Source organism: Canis lupus, chromosome 11 (assembly GCF_003254725.2).
Source record: "Canis lupus dingo isolate Sandy chromosome 11, ASM325472v2, whole genome shotgun sequence".
NCBI lineage: Eukaryota > Metazoa > Chordata > Mammalia > Carnivora > Canidae > Canis > Canis lupus.
This window is the reverse complement of record NC_064253.1, coordinates 56,846,554-56,864,313: the sequence shown is the minus strand read 5'-3', so window position 1 is coordinate 56,864,313 and position 17,760 is coordinate 56,846,554. Positions and strand designations below refer to the sequence as shown.

General features: G+C 41.7%; 1 protein-coding gene across 2 annotated transcripts in view; it reads right to left on the bottom strand.

Annotated features, from left to right (window-relative positions):
- TMEFF1 (transmembrane protein with EGF like and two follistatin like domains 1) overlaps window positions 1-16,177 on the bottom strand; it is a 79,716-nt gene extending 63,539 nt beyond the window's left edge. Inside the window, exon 1 of one of the 2 annotated variants that reach the window (XM_025433370.2) lies at window positions 15,949-16,177. In XM_025433370.2, coding sequence (XP_025289155.1) covers window positions 15,949-16,150 — 202 coding nt within the window. In that variant the 5' untranslated portion in view covers window positions 16,151-16,177. The remainder of the gene's footprint in view (window positions 1-15,948) is intronic. The other variant, XM_025433369.2, reaches the window with a different exon arrangement.
- Between the last annotated feature and the right edge of the window lie 1,583 nt (window positions 16,178-17,760).

Sequence of the window (17,760 nt, the reverse complement as noted above, 5' to 3'; positions counted from 1 at the left end):
TGGCTCAAAACAAAAATATTTTGTTCTGGTTGCAAATGTGCCCATCATACGATTTTCTAAATGTAAAATTCATCTCAATTTTCATTAAGATCTCAAAGCTAGGAAACAATATACACAAGAGGAAGGAACTCTGGGAGGCCGGGATGGCTCGGCGGTTGAGTGCCTTTCTTTGGCCCAGGGCGTGATCCTCGAGTACCAGGATCGAGTCCCACATCAGGCTCCCTGCATGGAGCCTGCTTCTCCTTCTGTCTATGTCTGTCTGTCTGTCTGTCTGTCTCTCTCTCTCTTTCTCTGTGTGTTTCTCATGAATAAATAAATAAAAATCTTAAAAAAAAAAAAAAAAAAAAAGAGGAAGGAACTCTACTCACTGTGAACCTGAGCTGCCAAAACCCCCAACTATCAGCAGCACTAACCAGGTTCAGGCTATAGTTCAAAATGAGACCCTTTAGCCCTCCAGAATGGTACGACCTTTCTACCACCCCTCCATTAAATAGAAGGCAGTCTGTGGAATCTTGTGAGAGAGCTAACACCAGTAAAGAGCCAAAACTGAAAAAACTTTGTAAGATGTTACAATAGAACTCAGGGCTTCTCAACTTCAACACTACTGACATCTTGGGTTAGATAATTCTTTGATGCAAGGGGCCATCTTGTTCACTGGAGGACTCATAAGTATTTTAGCTCCAACCAGGAGAGTTGGTCTTGTGCTTCATCCAGCCCATGTATTTGTTATTGTAATTACACAGTTTCAACATTTCATAAGAATGAAAATAAACTGTTAGGAAAGGATCCCCGGGTGGCTCAGTGGTTTAGGGCCTGCCGTCAGCCCAGGGTGTAATCCTGGAGACCTGGGATCGAGTCCCACATCGGGCTCCCTGCATGGAATGGAGCCTGCTTCTCCCTCTGCCTGTGTCTCTGCCTCTCTCTCTGCGTGTCTCTCATGAATAAATAAATAAATAAAATCTTTTTTAAAAAATAAATAAATAAAATAAACTGTTAGGAAAACAAAACTGAATGCTATAGAAAGACTTAAGGTGAGTTGCTTTTAAAGAGATGCTATTGCATTATGTATAGGCAAGAGAAAAATCTAGAATTCTGCATCCACAAGTATTTAAGTTCTTCTAAAGGGATTAAAACTAGAATTTATAACCAACGTATACTTATTCAAGAAAGGGAAAATCCCAACTATTCTCAAAGATAAATCCTGGGCCCTCTTTCAAAATAGTGTTTAATAGGGGCAACTCAGTGGCTCAGTCAGTTGAGGATCTGACTCTTGATTGTGGCTCAGGTTCTGATCTCAGGGTTTGGGATCAAGATCCTGGTTGGGCTCCATGCTGGGGGGGGGGGGGCGGAGTCTGCTTAAGATTCTCTCTCTCCCTCTCCCTCCGCCTGCCCCCTGTTCTCTCTCTAAAAATAAAAATAAAAAAATAAAAAAACAAAAACAAAATAATATTTAATAAATCTATATTACATTTTTAAGTTCAAATAAAATGTTGCATGAATTTATAAAACATTTTTGTGACTGTCCACTTTAAAAACTTTCTTGATTAACCACTAACTACAACAATCTTCAGGCACCAAGACAAGACGGATCCTACTAGGTATAAAAATGTTCTGCCCTCAGTCATCCCACTGTACCCTCTCATCTTGCTTCATCTCTCTCAGCATTCTCATCCACTTGCACTACTTCAGTCTCCAACTGCATTAAAGCCATCTCATCTGCCATTTCCAGTCCTCAGAGCACCGCAGGGGGGGATGTCCTATAATGAATGCGAAGTACTTATCAACATGTGGGCACCTTTAGTTCATCTCTAGTTGATTCCTTATTGACTCCCCACAGGACATGTTCAAACTCTTTACCTTGTTCTTATTTCTTAAGAATAACCTCATTTCAATGGGTTTATACACATTAGATGTTAACAGTATTTCCTTTTTTGGAAAAACACACCAATCCAAACTGACCGGATCCCCCAGCTGGATGGTTTCACTCTCAAAACAAGGCAAGAATGTTCCTGACCCCGTATCCAACTGTTTATGAGAAAATTTCTCCGAGAAAAACCACAATCTCTACACTGTAAACAGTAGAAATATTTAAATATTTTAAATATCCCACACCAGAAAACGGTGTGGTACAGCCAAGGAATACTGTAGAGCTGTATATATTATGTGGTAATATGGAAATATGTTCATAAATGTCAAGTGAAAAAGCAGAAGACAAAACTATACACATGCACTATGATTATGTATAAAAAACACATATAAGAAAACCCAGCCAGAAAAAAACAAAAATGGTTAAGGGACTGTGTTTATACCAGTTGAGCAATGGATGATACTCTCTTCTTTTCAAGTTTCTATACTGGTTATATTTAACAGGGAAAAAAACTCCATGTGATTTCAAACCCAACCCCAGAATAGAGTCTGCTATTATGGACAAAGCACTAGTTTGAATGTAGAGAAGGGCCAGGTTCATATGCTAGTTCTTCACCTTTAAAATAATAACATCTTCCCTTCCTTAGATATTGTAATGGTTAGATGCGTACTAAAAAGCAACAGTGCCTAAAACAAGTAGGTATACAATAAAAATTTTCTTTCTTCCTTTCTCCAGACCAATCTAATGACACAAATCACTGAAAATACATTTCCAGGTAAAAATCAAATAATAGATTTAGTAAATGTTGACTTGAGACCAAGCAAATGAGATAAATTAGAAATTAAATTCTCATCAACTTGTTTATTAACCATACTATGATAGTTATCTTCTACCATAAAAATATAAGAGGGAAAATAAACTGTACTCAGTATTTCATGATACAAAACCAAAAGCAGTTTACATTAATATTAAAAAGTATCAATGATAGAGATGACTAAAACTCTCTAAGCTATATTTAACAAAAGAAATTTCACATATGCCACACAATTATCTGACTGGTATTTTTCATCCCATTCTACATACTACTGCCAAACCACCCTTTGTTAAGTACCATTTTGAAAGTGTCAATCCTCCACCCAACACCTACAATCATTCCCTGCTGCCTCAATTCTTAATGCCTCTGCTTCAGGCAAGGTGATGGGGAGGACAGTCTACTACAGGATCAGAAAGAAGAAAAGAACCAGATCCTGAGCCAGGTATTAAAGGTACTCTGGGCCTTTCCAGAGTCCTAATTATAGTTTCCAAACTGGAAAACTCTCTCCTCCTTTTTCTGACTAGCTTGGCAAGCCTGTGTGCTTTCCCTCTTGCAGATCCATAAACTGTTATATTTCAGTTATTAAAAAGAATGATGAAGAATCTCCATACTTCCTAATATAACACATTAAGTTTTTTTAAAAAGGTTTTTTTTAAATGTATGACACAAACTATTTTTAATGTCTATATACAAAAATCTGGAAGGTATATACATAAAAATATGAAGCACAGTTATCTCTTGGTAGAATCTGAATTTTCTTCTTTATTCTATATTTCTCTGAACTGCCTGAGTTTTATAATGAACTTGTATTACTTCTTAAATCAGATAAAATAAATATGTGCTACAGCTTGTAAGAATCCTGAAAAAATTATGTTAGGTGAATGAAGCCAGGCACAAAAGGCCACATATTGTATGATTCCATTTATATGAAATGTCAAAAATAAGTCCAAAATAAGTAAATCCATAAAGACACAAAGTCTATATGGCTGCCACCTCTGGCAGATAGGAGCAGATTAGTATTAGGGTTGACTATTAATAGATATGGAAATTCTTTTTGGGGTGGTGGAAATGTTCTATAATTATATAGTAGATAGTAGTGATGGTTACACAACATATTGAATACATTAAAAACCACTGAACTACATACTTTAAAATGGTAAACTTTACACTATATGAATTATATCTCAAAAAACATAATTTTTAAAATCAGATAAAACAATCCTATTAAAATTTTTTTAATGAAACAAAGAAAAATGAACAGGCATTATAATTTGATGTCTAAGAGGCAGGCCGCCCTAAGACAATACTGCCTAGATCAGTACCCTGGCTCTGCAATGATCAGCTCTGTGCCTCAGTAATTTAACCACTCTCTACCTCCATTCTCTCACCTGTAAAATGGGGATAATAAAAGTACCTATCTCATAATGTTGGCAGAGAATTAAATAAAGATAAGGAAAGCACTCAGCACTGCATGACACATCATAAGTGCTATACTGTTAGCTTTCCTTATTATTATTACACCAGCACTGGAGAGGCTATGGGAAATGAGCACTCAAACCAACCATCAAAGTGTAAATCAGTAGAACCTCTCACAAAATAATGTGTTGGTATATAATGAGTTTTATTCATATTTATCCTTTAACTCAATAATTCTATTTCTAGGAAATTACGATAAGGAGAGAAGAAAAAACATGTGTATGGATGCATGATTGTTAACAGCATTTTTTATAACAAAGTAGAAAACGGCCTCAGTATCCATCTGTTGGGAATTAATTAAATAAATTATTGATGAAATACTAGTAGCCATTAAAGTATATAGTAGAAACACATAAACTGATATGGAAAGACCAAAATCCACGGTGACGTAAAGAAGAGCAGGTTATAAAACTATATAGGGCTATAATCCAATTTATATTTTACAACATACACATATTTACACACATATTTTAGGATTTTTTTTTAAGATTTTATTTATTTTTTCATGAGAGGCAGAGACACAGGCAGAGAGAGAAGCGGGCTCCACACAGGGAGCCCAATGTGGGGCTCGATCCTAGGACTCCGGGATCACGCCCCAAGCCAAAGGCAGAGGCTCAGCTGCTGAACCACCCAGGCGTCCTATATTTTAGGATTTTTGCAAGTAAAATTAACACATTTTCTCCATCAAAAATTTTAAATATCAATAAATAAATCTAAACACAACAATATCACCTTCTGGTTCAATTTCTAGCCACTATTCCTTAGAATTGCAACACTAAGTAGAATAGGAGGTAGCCAGAATCCAGGAAAGTCACCCACAAAGACAAAAATCTACAAAACAAGCTACAAGTTGGCAAAGGAAAACATGAAATTATTTTAAAAGCACATTTAAAAAGGATTTCACAAAACTCTGCTGCATTAGGAAGAGTTCCAGACTTGTAGTTCCAATTATTTGATTAGATAACGCTATGATATTGGGCAAGCACCAAATCTCTCTCCAGTTCCCTGGAGTAAAAATCTCTCACAGAATTTCAAGGAGTAAATGAGATCTTTACAAAAGAGCAATGGAAACTAACTATACAGGATACTTTTCCTCTTTAGACGAAACAACCCAAACTAAAACTACCTTTTAAAAAAAAAAAAAAAAAAAGATTTTATATATTTGAGAGACATCAAACAAATACTGCCTTTATAACAACAAAAAAAGGTGTGAGTTTTTCTTTTTAACCATGGAAGAGAAAAACTCAGAATATCTGCACAAAAATAAGAGAAATGGAGCTGTGGCTGAAAACATAATACCTGTCAAAGTTTCTGAAGGCAGAAGAATGTGTTAAGAACTTTAGAACCTGAAATGACTTTTCAAAAAATGATGAGACAACTGAGCCATGAAAAATACATGACACCTGTAAAAAAGAAATCTATTCAAATAGTAACAAAGGAATAACAGTAAAGCATCTAATAAACTCAAAGCAAATAGTGAGAGAATTTTAAGATTTAAACAGAATTGCAAAGTGTATGAGAAGAGAATGTATGCCAACTCCTAAATGCTCATTTATCCCATGAGAGAAGCTAATAATGGAACTAATTTTAAGAATAATGAAAATAGTTCTGTTAAAACAATGTTTCTAACAATGAATAAAGGGGGAAGGGGGGAGAAAGAGGAAGGGGATAAATGGGTTGACATTATCTCCTAATCCAGCTTAAAAGAAACTGAGAATTTAAATTCCATTAAAGAAACTACATATACAAGGGAAATAAAGGATTAAAAAAAGTGAAATAATTGGTTATAATTAAAAAAAAAAAAAAGACAGTAATGAGTGTTGACCAGGATGTGGAGAATTAGAACATTGCTGGTGAAAATGTAAAATGGCACAACCACTTTGGATAACAGTTTGGCAGGTTCTTAAAATGTTAAATGTAAGGTTTACCATATGACCGAGTAATTCTGCTCCAGTATAAACCCAAGGGAACTGAAAACATGTCCACACATAAATCTGTACATGAATGTTCAGAGAAGCGTTATTCGTAATAGCCAAAAAGAAGAAAACAACCCAAATGTCTATCAAGTGAGAAATGGATAAACAAAATGTGGTATATATATATATATCCATGTATTTTAATATTACTGAAACATAAAATGGGTATGAAGCACTGACACACACTACAATATGGATGAACCTTGAAAATATGCTAAATGAAAGAAGCCAATCACAAAAGGCCACGTACTATAGGACTCCATTTATATGAAATGTCCAAAATAGACAAATATACAGCAAAAGGTACATTAGTGGCTGCCTCAAGCTGGGGGGCTGGGGTTTGGGGAGTAAATGCTGAAGACTATAAAGTTTCTTTGGAGTAGGACAAAAATGTTCTACAATTGATTGTGGTGATGGTTGTACAATCTTGTGTCTATTCTACTAAAAATACTGGATTATACACTTTAAAAAATGATGATGGAGGGTGGCACAAACATAATTACTTCATTTAGTAGAAGTGGGTGGATGCTTATAAAAAATGAATGGTCTACATCTATATTGGGAAACAAATCCTAACATTTAAAAACTAAAAGACAAACACAAATCCAGAAAGGATGGATATCATCAGGACTTCAGGAGATACTTTTGTGGAGGGTTTTTTTTGAGAGAGAGGGAGAGAAAGAGCAAATGCATACATATGTGAGTGGGGGGTAAGATGGAGGGAGGTAAAATCCTAAGCAGGCTCCACACTCAGTGCAGAGCCTGAGATAGGGACTCGACGCCATGACCCCAAGATCATGGTCTGAGCTGAAATCAAGTGTCAGAGACAACCAACTGAGCCACCAAGGCACCCCTATTGGAGATACTTTAAATCTACTCTACAAAAATAAAAATACAACAAAAAAATGAAATAAATAAAATTCAATGCATATATCCCAGAGTAACAAAAATATAAGAAAAACTGAAAAACCATCCAAAATAAACCTATTATCATTGTAATTGGAGGCTTCACTATTTCATTAACAGGAGATGACAAAACAAAGAAGTAAAAAGCACAGAACTGACAAAGTATAAACTATTCTCCTTGGTAGGACCCAATCTGGCAAGAAAAAAGATTTAGACAGACAGATACATACAGACAGATATAGAAAGAGACTATGATAAGGCAAATGCTACAGTCTTAACAACTGGGAAATCTGGGTATATTATTGAACTTTTCTCTAAGTTTGAAATTAATTCAAAATAAAAAATGTTAAGTAAAATTAATAGTTATATAATAGGGGACCAAGAAGCCAAGGATATAACACTTTCTTTCTTGGACTACAGGGATCTTACACAAAATTTGTTCTCCTGCTGGGATGCAGACAGACACCTAGTTTTCCTACCAAAAGCTACAAATTCTACAACAGATTTTTTTTTTAAGATTTTATTTTATTTATTCATGAGAGGCACAGAGAGAGAAAGGCAGAGACACAGGCAGAGGGAGAAGCAAACTCCATGCAGGGAGCCCGATGTGGGACTTGATCCCGGATCTCCGGGATCATGCCCTGAGCAGAAGGCACTCAACCACTGAGCCACTCAGGTGACCCTCTACGACACATTCTTAAACCATAATGCAAAAACCACAAAACAAAATATCTGTAACATACCTACACTTACATGTTTTATAAGAATGACAAGAGGAATTTTATCTGAAATGCTCTTGTGGTAAGGAAAAAGACATATAATGATCAGTTTCCACCTAAAGAACTTGAAAGAGAAAAAAAGGGAAACTTGAAGGGGAAAAGATGTAATACTAAGATATAAAATTAATAAAGGAAAACTAGATATGATAAAAAAAACATCATCAGAGAGCTTTTCAAGGAAAACAGTATAATCAGAAGCAGGGTAGCCTTCAAATATGAAGAGGTAGAAGGTAGATTCAAGGAAAGGGTTGAAAAGGAAAAGAATAGAGTACAGTGGGAGGTGCAAGGAGCATAGGCAGGAGAGGTCTCCAGCCAGGAAGGGCTGAGCACTGCAGAAATAAGGATTTGCATCTAACTTGGTCATTGTGAATAACAGGAATGAGGGAAGAAATATATACACCAATTTGACTCTCTTCCAAACAGGCTCTCCATCTCAAATTAAAAGCAACACACTTCACACTGCCTCCTACAGCATAAGATCCAGAAGCCAAGGGAGAAAAAGATCAATGAAAGCCTAGCTAGGCAAGGATTGGCAAAGAGAAGTACTCATGCCCCACTGGACAGTTCTGGGTGACTTTTGCCATCTAGAAACAAGAGCCCGATGTTACCAATGCCTCCCAAGTTTAGAAAGAGTGATCAAACTCCAGATTTTTAAGGAAAACCTCCAGATTTTTAATGCTTAGTAACCAATGCAAATTTTTTTTTAAAGATTTTACTTATTTGAGAGAGAAGGTGAGTGAGACAGAGAGAGCATGGCGGAGGGGGGTTGGTCAGAGAGAGAAGCAGACTCCCAGCTCAGCGGGGAACCCAATGCGGGGCTCCATCCTGGGACTCCAGGATTATGACCTGAACCAAAGGCAGGTACTTAACGGACAGAGCCACCTAGGCACTCCCAATGCAAATTTTTAAAACTGTGCAGGCCAAACAAATGCTCTTAGTTCTCCCCATGTCCACAGTTGTCCTCTATCACTGTGTTCCCAGTCTCTTTTCTCCAGATCGCCTTCACCAATTCCAGCCTTTGCTTTCTAAAACCATGATGTTGCTCAAATCCTTAAAGTTTCCCTCTGTCTTCAGAGCAAGTAGCAAACCTCAGCCTTCAAGGCCTTCCACTAATGTGGCAATGTGACTCACTTGCTACTTTTATCCCCACACCCCAAATATCCCAAGAGTCTCCCTCCCTGTTTTGTTTTGGGTTTTTTTTGTTTTTTTTGTTTTGTTTTGTTTTTTAAGATTTGTCTTTTTTAATTCATGAGAGACACACAGAGAGAGGCAGAGACATAGGCAGAGGGAGACTTGATCCCAGGACCCCAGGATCACAACCTGAGCCAAAGGTAGATGCTCAACCACTGAGCCACCCAAGCACCCCTGGGCCTTTTCCATCACCATTCCCTCGGCCTAGAATACCTACACTTCCCAGCTCTCCTCAGTTTCTATGTCCATTCAGTTATTCATTCTACAGATAAATATGTAGAGGCACCTAATTTTGTGCCAGACACTATTCTAAGCACAGTCAATAGGGCAGTGAATAAAACACAAAAATCCCTGCCCTCGTGGAGGTATATAGAGGAGACAGATAATAACAAGTATAGTAGGTCACACAGGAAAAGTTGCTTTGAAACAGGAAAAAAAGCATTAAGAAAGATTAAGGTGAGAGAGGGGCAGAGAGGATGGAAGTTGGAAAAGGCTGCAATTTTAAGGCATTATTTTGAAAGTGACATTAAAGACCTGAAGGCATTGAGGAGATAAATAACTGGGAAAAGAAGGTTCGAGGCAAAAAGAAGGTTCCAGGCAAAGCAAAGCCCTCAGGCAAAAGTGTGCCTCTTGTTTCAAGTTGACATTCTACTCTGTCTATTGGGCCCAACTGAGTGCCACTTACTCAGAGACACCATTTTTCGATTCCTACAAATTAGAATTATTCATTCCCTCAACACCGTACTTATATCTTCCTTAGGGCACCTTACAGTAAAAACTTTCTTTTTAAACATGTATGAGTGACCATTGAGCAATTAATCAAGAGTCAGGTAAAGGAGGAAATAATTTTAAAATGAGACATAAGGAGCACCAGGGCAGCTCAGCCAGTTAAGCGTCTGCCTTCAGCTCAGGTCATGATCCTGGGATCTTAGGATAGAACCCCACATCAGGCTCCCTGCTCAGCAGGGTGTCTGCTTCTGCTTCTCCCTCTCCCCCCTGCTTGTGATCTCTCTCTCTCTCTCTCTCTCTCTCAAATAATAAAATTTTTAAATTAAAAAAAAAGAAACAAAATATACACATTTTGAACTTCACACATCTAAACAAACATACATTCATTTCCTGTATAGCACCAAATGCAATGCCCTCCTTTCTTAGGTAAGCTACACCTACAACTTATTAACTACAATGTCCATTTTCCTTTCCTTTAAATTAAGAGACGTAGGCACCTGGATGGCTCAGTGAGGAGAGTATTCAGGGTCCTGAGCTCAAGCTCCACATTGGGTGTAGAGATAACTAAAAGAGATACTTAAAAATACTTGCAAATTTTTCTAAGAGCAGAATCCTTTCAGAGATTTGTAAGGTTTCCCCCCAAACTGTTTCAGTTGTCTTGACCACAATCTGGGTGCTATGGGAATTGGTTAGTATGTTTACTAAGGGAATGTCTAATCCAAAATGCTAAAATCAAACCCAGCAAATGATCTTAATAGACGTTTTTCCAAACAAGATACGTAAAGAGCCACTAAATGCATAAAAATGTGCTCAACATCATTAGTCATTAGTTAAATGGAAATCAAAACCACACTGATACATAACTTCACACCCACTAGGATAACTATAATCAAAAAGACAAGAACAAGCGTTGGCCAGGATGTGGGGAAATCGGAACCCTCATACATTGCTGGTGAAAATGTAAAATGGTACAGCTGCTTTAGAAAACAGTTTGGGAGTTCCTCAAAATGTTATACACAGAGTTACTATGTGACTCAGAAACTATTCCTAGGTATACACCCAAGAGAACTGAAAACATATGTCCACACAAAAATGTCTACATCAATGTTCATATCAGCATATTCAAAATAGATGAAAAGTGGAAATAACCCAAATGTCCACCAACTGATGAATGGATAAACAAAATGTGGTCCATACAATGAAATACTATGCAACCATAAAAAGTACTTAAGTTCTAACACATGCTACAAGACAGATGAACCTTGAAAACATTACACTAATTGAAAGAAGCCAATCACAAAAGGCCACATGTTGCAGGATTCCATTTATATGCAATGTCCAAAAAAACAAATCCACAGACATTGAAAGTAGATTAGCAGTTGCCAGGGGTTGTGCGGAGAGAGGAACATGAAGTGACTGTTTATAAGTATAGGGTTTCTTTTTGGGGTGATGAAAATGTTCGGTCATTAGATAGTCATGACGGTTGTACAATTTTGTGAATATACTTAATTGTACACTTTTTAAAAACTCCAGTGCTGTCAGTGTTCAATAAATGCTTATTAATAGGGGGAATGTTGAGAGAAAGCCCAGATGTATTAAACAGAAATTTCTTTATATAGATTTATAAAAGGCTAACTACTTCTGTTAGAATATAAAGCCCTTGAAGGCAGCAATGGCCTCTCATTTATTTCCCTTAACATCTAGCATACTAGAGTACCCTAAGCAGGTACTCAATCAAGGTTCACAAATAAATTAATAAAGACCCACATATTACATACCAAGGATCTAGAAGTCCTGATCAAGATTCCACACAGATGTTTAAAAATTCACTTTTTAGTCCCCAAAATTCTGAATTGCCACTAATAAGACACATCTCTTAATATGAAATTCATAACATATCCATTTGTACCATCTTTACCACTCTGTCACAGTCCAAAGGACCCACTTCTAATTTCCATGACTTTTAAAACCTACTTCAAATTCTCCACCTTTATATCTATCACCAAATACCACTAATTGGTCTCTCACTATGTTTTTCCACTTCTTTAGCCACATTCCTAAGATGGAAATACTCACATAGTTAGCCTCATTTGTTCTTCTCAACCTAGAGTCAAAACGAAGCATCGTCATTATCTTCATATTACAAATGAGAAAAAAATGCCACATCTAAGGTCACCTGGTCCCTTAGGTTCAAAGTTCACCTTTCTTCACATGTAATGTGAAGTCATGTAATTCCAAGTTTTTTTCTCTTTGGATGACAGGGAACTTTCTGGTAAGTTAATTTTTTAAAAATAAGTACAAATAAGAAGATACAAAACACCAAAGCAGTAATTATAAAAGTCCAGAATGACTGGAGAACTGAGGCATGAAGACAATTAAAAAAAGCTTGTTTAGAAAAAGAAGAAATAAACAAAGGACCCAGTGCTTTGGGAAGATGTTGTAATATCAAGAGATGACAAGGACAAATACAGACCCATTCAGTTTCTTCTTTGCTTTGGTAAACATCAAGGAGCTTGATCTTGAAGAAAAGAACTCTCATAAAAGGAAGCTAACGTCTGAGGTAAGTGGCATGAAGAAAGGACAATAACAATACACAGCTAGTTCAAAAGAATCTGCATTCTGATCTAAACAAATCACAATCCGTGATACTGAAAAAACTTTAAGATCTGACTGCTGATTATCTAAGCTATCTTGACACAATGCCAGAAGACCAGAAATGTATGCTCAACTTTCAAAAAAAGGAGAAATGCCAATCCAGAAAAACATCTATGGGTAAACATGCCACGTATCCCCTGAAAAAGTCTAGAAATGGGTAAATATGTTTCTGAACATGATAAAATGTAAAAGCCAGCTGGGATCTTAATTAAGGCAGGCTATACAACATTATCTATCGGATAGGATTATTAAAACGGAAAAAGGGAGAATGATATACACATATACATAACTGATTCTAACAAGACAATCAGACAGAATCTTTAAATAATAGGCTAGTGAACAAAATGGGAAAATGTTGGACAGCAGAAGTTCAAAAATCTGTTAAACTCTACAAGGAGGATGCATAGCTGGCTGAACATCTGGTTGATTAATGTATCAACAACAACCAATTTGGAAGGAAGTCTCCAGTAAAATATCACAGAGCTGCATCCTTTTCCATGATCTAGACAACTCTGTTAAAAGGTTTTTATTCTTAATAAAAACTGATTTTTATTCTTAATAAAGCCACAGACCTGCTCTTCAGATTTGCAAAGGCCACAATACTGTGAGTGACCAAAACACAGAAAGCCTGATAGAATCAGATTCCAGAACGGTCAGAGTTGGCTGAAATGATGATCCAAAATTAAAAGTGAAAATTAACAGGGATTTTTTTAAATATTTTATTTATTTATTCATGAGAGACACAGAGAGAGAGAGAGAGGCAGAGACACAGGCAGAGGGAGAAGCAGGCTCCATGCAGGGAACCGGACACGGGACTCGATCTGGTATCTCCAGGATCACACCCTGGACTGAAGTGGGAGCTAAACCGCTGAGCCACCCTGGCTGCCCTTAAGAGGGATTTAACTATAGGAAACAAACTGAGGGTTGCTGGAGGTGCGGTGGGTGGGGGATGAGAGCATTTCAAGTAATGAGCACTGGGTGTTATATGCAATTGATGAATCATTAAACTCTACCTCTGAAACAAATAATACAGTACATATTAATTAAATTGAATTTAAATTTTAAAAAAGTTTTAAAAAGAAAAGTAACAGGAAGTCAAGGCCAGCATTTAGATTTTGAAACTAAAATACAGGAAGGAATAATCTTCAGTTTTTGTGGGAAATGCCTGGGTAATAAAAGTGACTACAAAAAAAAATCTATGTAAAATCTCAAGATGCATTAATAGATGGCCTATGCCCAGATCGGATTGCTACAATTCTTAAAAAATTACCTTTTTCCATATGAATCATTCTCAGATTTTCATTCTAGAAAGTTATAACAAGAATCTACAAATATCATTTAGTTAAAGCTCTAGCTTTAGACCCAGCTTTATTCACATGAATAGCTTTATTCACATGGATCTTAGTATTAGAAAACATTTTATTTGAGAAGCCTTATTTATTTACATGGATATCAATATATCCTTGAAAGATGGCTAGATATTATCAAATCCAAGTCACTCTTTTAACAGAAGAGGAAATTAAGAAAGATTAAGTAACTTGCTCCAAACAGCCCAGCTCCTTAGCAAGGGCCTGGATCTCCAAATCAGTCCCCTTTTCCTACACCATGAGGGTTTCCAGCCCCGTGTCCTTACTTAAAAGTTGTACTTTGCACTGAAGAGTTAGAAAACATACACAGAAACATCCATCAACACACATTGTATTTTGCTAAGGACAAATTAGCTTAGCAAGAACAAATAATCACAGCACATTAGCCAGTAAAATATTTTGACATGGTGTGATCACTTACAAGTTTGAAAATAACAAATATTTGCTACAAAAAGGCACTCCAATATACAAATGGTTTTTATTCTTAACCATGAATGTGTGATTATTTATTAAAGCATTATCCCATATCCCACTTAACATTAAAAAAATAAAGTGAAAGTTATTACATGGATGGAAAAGCTTTTAATGGACATGCCATTGTTTACGGTGCTCAAAATCCTTCCCCCATCATAAAACATACCATTATGAAAATTACTAAGGATTTTAGACCTTGAAATCTAAACAGCAGGCCAAAGGTTTTCTTCACGGAGGGTAGCATCTGTGCTGAGACCCCCTTGGTCCCTCTTCACTCCCCCAGAAACAATGCCCCTTCAATAGCCCAAAGGTACAAATGTTGTCTGGCAGACAGGCCAGTGGATCCCCGGGTGGCCTTAAGTCCATCCTCCTTTCCCTTTCCCCTCCTCCTCCCTCCCCCCACCCTCCACCCCCCACCAAGCCTCCTCTCCCGCCCTCTGGGTTTAGAGAAGACAAGTGGAGAATTGAGAATTGATAAAAGGTAAGTTAGCAAGGCTGTGGCTTACGATCTCTACCATCTGCTAGGCCAGCTCTAGGAGGATGCACCCAACCCTAAATCAGACCTGGAAGCTTCTCCTTGCCCCAGGGCTCCTCTGGGACCCCTTTTGAAAGGAAGAAGGAACTTTACAGCCCAGATACCCTCATCTCCAGTCTCTTCCATTAGAGCCCCAGCAAGCTCTTTGTTTCCAAGACCTGGGGAAGGGGGGTGGGGGGAGGGGGAAGGCCTCGGAGAAGGGGAGAGGTCACTCCCTTGCTCCCATTGCTGCCAATCTCCAGGCCCTCCCGCAAAACACACAAACACGCGCACAGGGATCATGCTCTTTGAACCGGTTCCCTCTTTTCCCACACCACCTTAAACACCCAGGGTCACACCTAGCTACAGAGAGGCACTTCCTGAAATCCAATTATTAGCTTTCTTGACCCAAACCCTGCGCAGGATGACTCCCTAGAGCTCCCTCCCTCTGAATGGACACCCACGGGGTTCACTCCAGGACACCCATCCCTCCTCCTCCGTGCATGCCCCACGGTATATCCCAGAGCCCCCCGCAGATCGCACGAAGGCACAGGGTCATTTCCTGCGCCCCAGGACTTTTCCTTGCAGACGTCCACAGACCTCGCGGTCACTCCACCCGCCCCCCCACGGCAACTCTGAACCCAAAGGACACACACACACACACACACACACACGCGCGCGCAGTCAGTCGGACAGCGTCAATCCACGTCCTCTGGGCCGCCCGTTCCCTTCACCCGCACGAACAGTCCGAGACCCCAGGGTCCCGGGGTCGCTCCGGGGCCCTGAGGCTCGCCCCCCGCCCCCGCAGCAGCCCCTCGGCGTCACACACACACACGCACACACGCACGCACACACCCGGCCTCCCCGGAGCCCTCACCACACACACACACACACACACGCGCTCCCGCGTGCACACCCGCGGTCACACCAAGGGCCCCGCCGCCCCCCGCCCCCCGCCCCCCCGCCGGGTCCCGTCCCCGCAGCCCACGGCGCCCCGGGCCGCTCCCGCGCAGACGCTCGACACACACGGCCGCACGCGCGGCCACTCCCCGGGACCCCGCCGGGCCCCGAGCCCGCAAGGCACGCGGCGCCCGGCCCCGCGCCCCCCGCCCCCGAGCCCCGCGCCCCGCGCCCCGGGCCTGCCCGCGCGGCCGCCGGACGGGGGAGGGGGCCGCAAGGGCGGGCTCCGGCCGCTCCTACCTGAGCAGTTGATGCTCTTGCCTCTGCCGCCGGGACAGTCCCCGCCGCCGCCGCCGCCGCCGCCGCCGCCCGGGGGCTGGTTGGACGCGCGGCTCCCGGGCAGAGAGAAGGCGAAGAGCAGGAGCACCGACGTGTAGCCGCAGAAGGCGAGCGGGGGCGCGGCAGGCAGCCGGAGCGGCGCCTCAGCGGCCGCGGTGCCCATGGCTGGCGCCCCTGGACGGCGGGAAGCGCAGGGAGCCGCAGGCCCGGGGCATCCAGCCGCGCGCCGGGAGCCCCGCCGCCGCCTCGGCGCCTCCTAGCAGCCCCTCGGCATCCCGGGCCCGCCCGCCGCGCCCGCCAGGCCCCGGCCCGCCGCGCTCCGGACGGAGTCGGAGGGGCGCGGGGCGCGCGCGGGGGTGCGCGCGGGGGTGCGGGCCCGCGTGGGGGAGCCCGAGGCGGGGGGCGCGGGCGGGCGGGAGGGCGCGCGCGCGGCGGGCGGGGGGCGCGGGCGCGGGCGGGGCGGGGCGCGGGCGGGGGCGCGGGCGGGCGCAGCCCCTCGCTCGCCGCTCGCCTTCCCTTTGTGTCCGCGGCCGGCGCCACCGCGTCACAAAGACCCCGGCCCGCCCGGCGAGGGGCGCGTGACAGAGCCGCGGGCGGGAGGGGAGGCTGCGACCCCGCCCCGCGCACACCCCCGGCGCCCGCGTCGGCAGCCCCGCCCCCGCCCGCGGCCGGCGCCGCCTCCGGGGGAGCTATTGTTCCTGCTGCGGGGCGGGGGGCGGGGGGCGCTGCCCTGACCCACGCCTTTGCCGCCCTTTGCAAGTGGTTTTCAAGCATTGCCTCGGCCCAGCAGCGAGGCCGCGAAGGGAGGGCAGGTGGTCCATCACCCATCTCTGCTCCAGGCAAAGAAATGGAGCCGCGGAGAGGCGAAGGTGACTGGTCCAAGGTCGCACCCCAAGAATTGGACAGCACCCTGAACTGGGACCCAAGTTCCAACTCCCGCTGTGCAGTTCTTAGAGATGCGGTGAGCGGCCAGGCTCCTCACCCGCACCCCTTCCCCACAAACACCTACTGAATTTAAAAGACCCTTTTAAACATCCATAGTGCCCTCTCCCACTCCCCGTAAGAGCTCATATTGCATATGCATTTGCCAATTTGCCACATGCAAGACCTGGACGAAGCTTGTCACGAGCGTTCCCCCCAATTCTTTTTTGCAGCCCTGCAAGGGAGTTTTCATTTTCATCCCCATCCCATAGATGAGGAAGTTGGGCCCCAGAGAGGCCATGTGGTCGGCCTCCCCGTCGGTGCTCTCTCCGTCACATCTTGGTAGAGGAGACCTAGGGTAGTAAGATTATGGACTGGATTGTTCCAAGGTCCTCTGCCTTTTCCGTAGATTATGCGGCTTCTCGCCTTGGAGTTTTTTGTTTTTTTTTTAATCCCGTTGAAAAATTGATAAATATGCCTCAAAATTTTTAAATGTGCGAAAAGCCACCACAAGCAAAGCCACATCAGAGAAAATATTTTCAATGTGAATAGGAGATAATGTACTCAATATGAAGAATATAAATCAAGAGGAAAACGTTGACATAACAGAAAAATGAGAAGCTGACTTGTCTTTTTAACTTAAGATACAGGGATGCCTGGGTGGCTCAGGGGTTGAGACTCTGCCCTCAGCTCCGGTGGTGGTGATCCCGGGGTCCCAGGATCAAGTCCTGCATCGGGCATCCCGTAGGGAGCCTGCTTCACCCTCTGCCTCTCTCTGTGTCTCTCATGAATAAATAAATATTTTTAAAAATAAGTAACATAAAATATGACAATATATATGAAGGCATATTT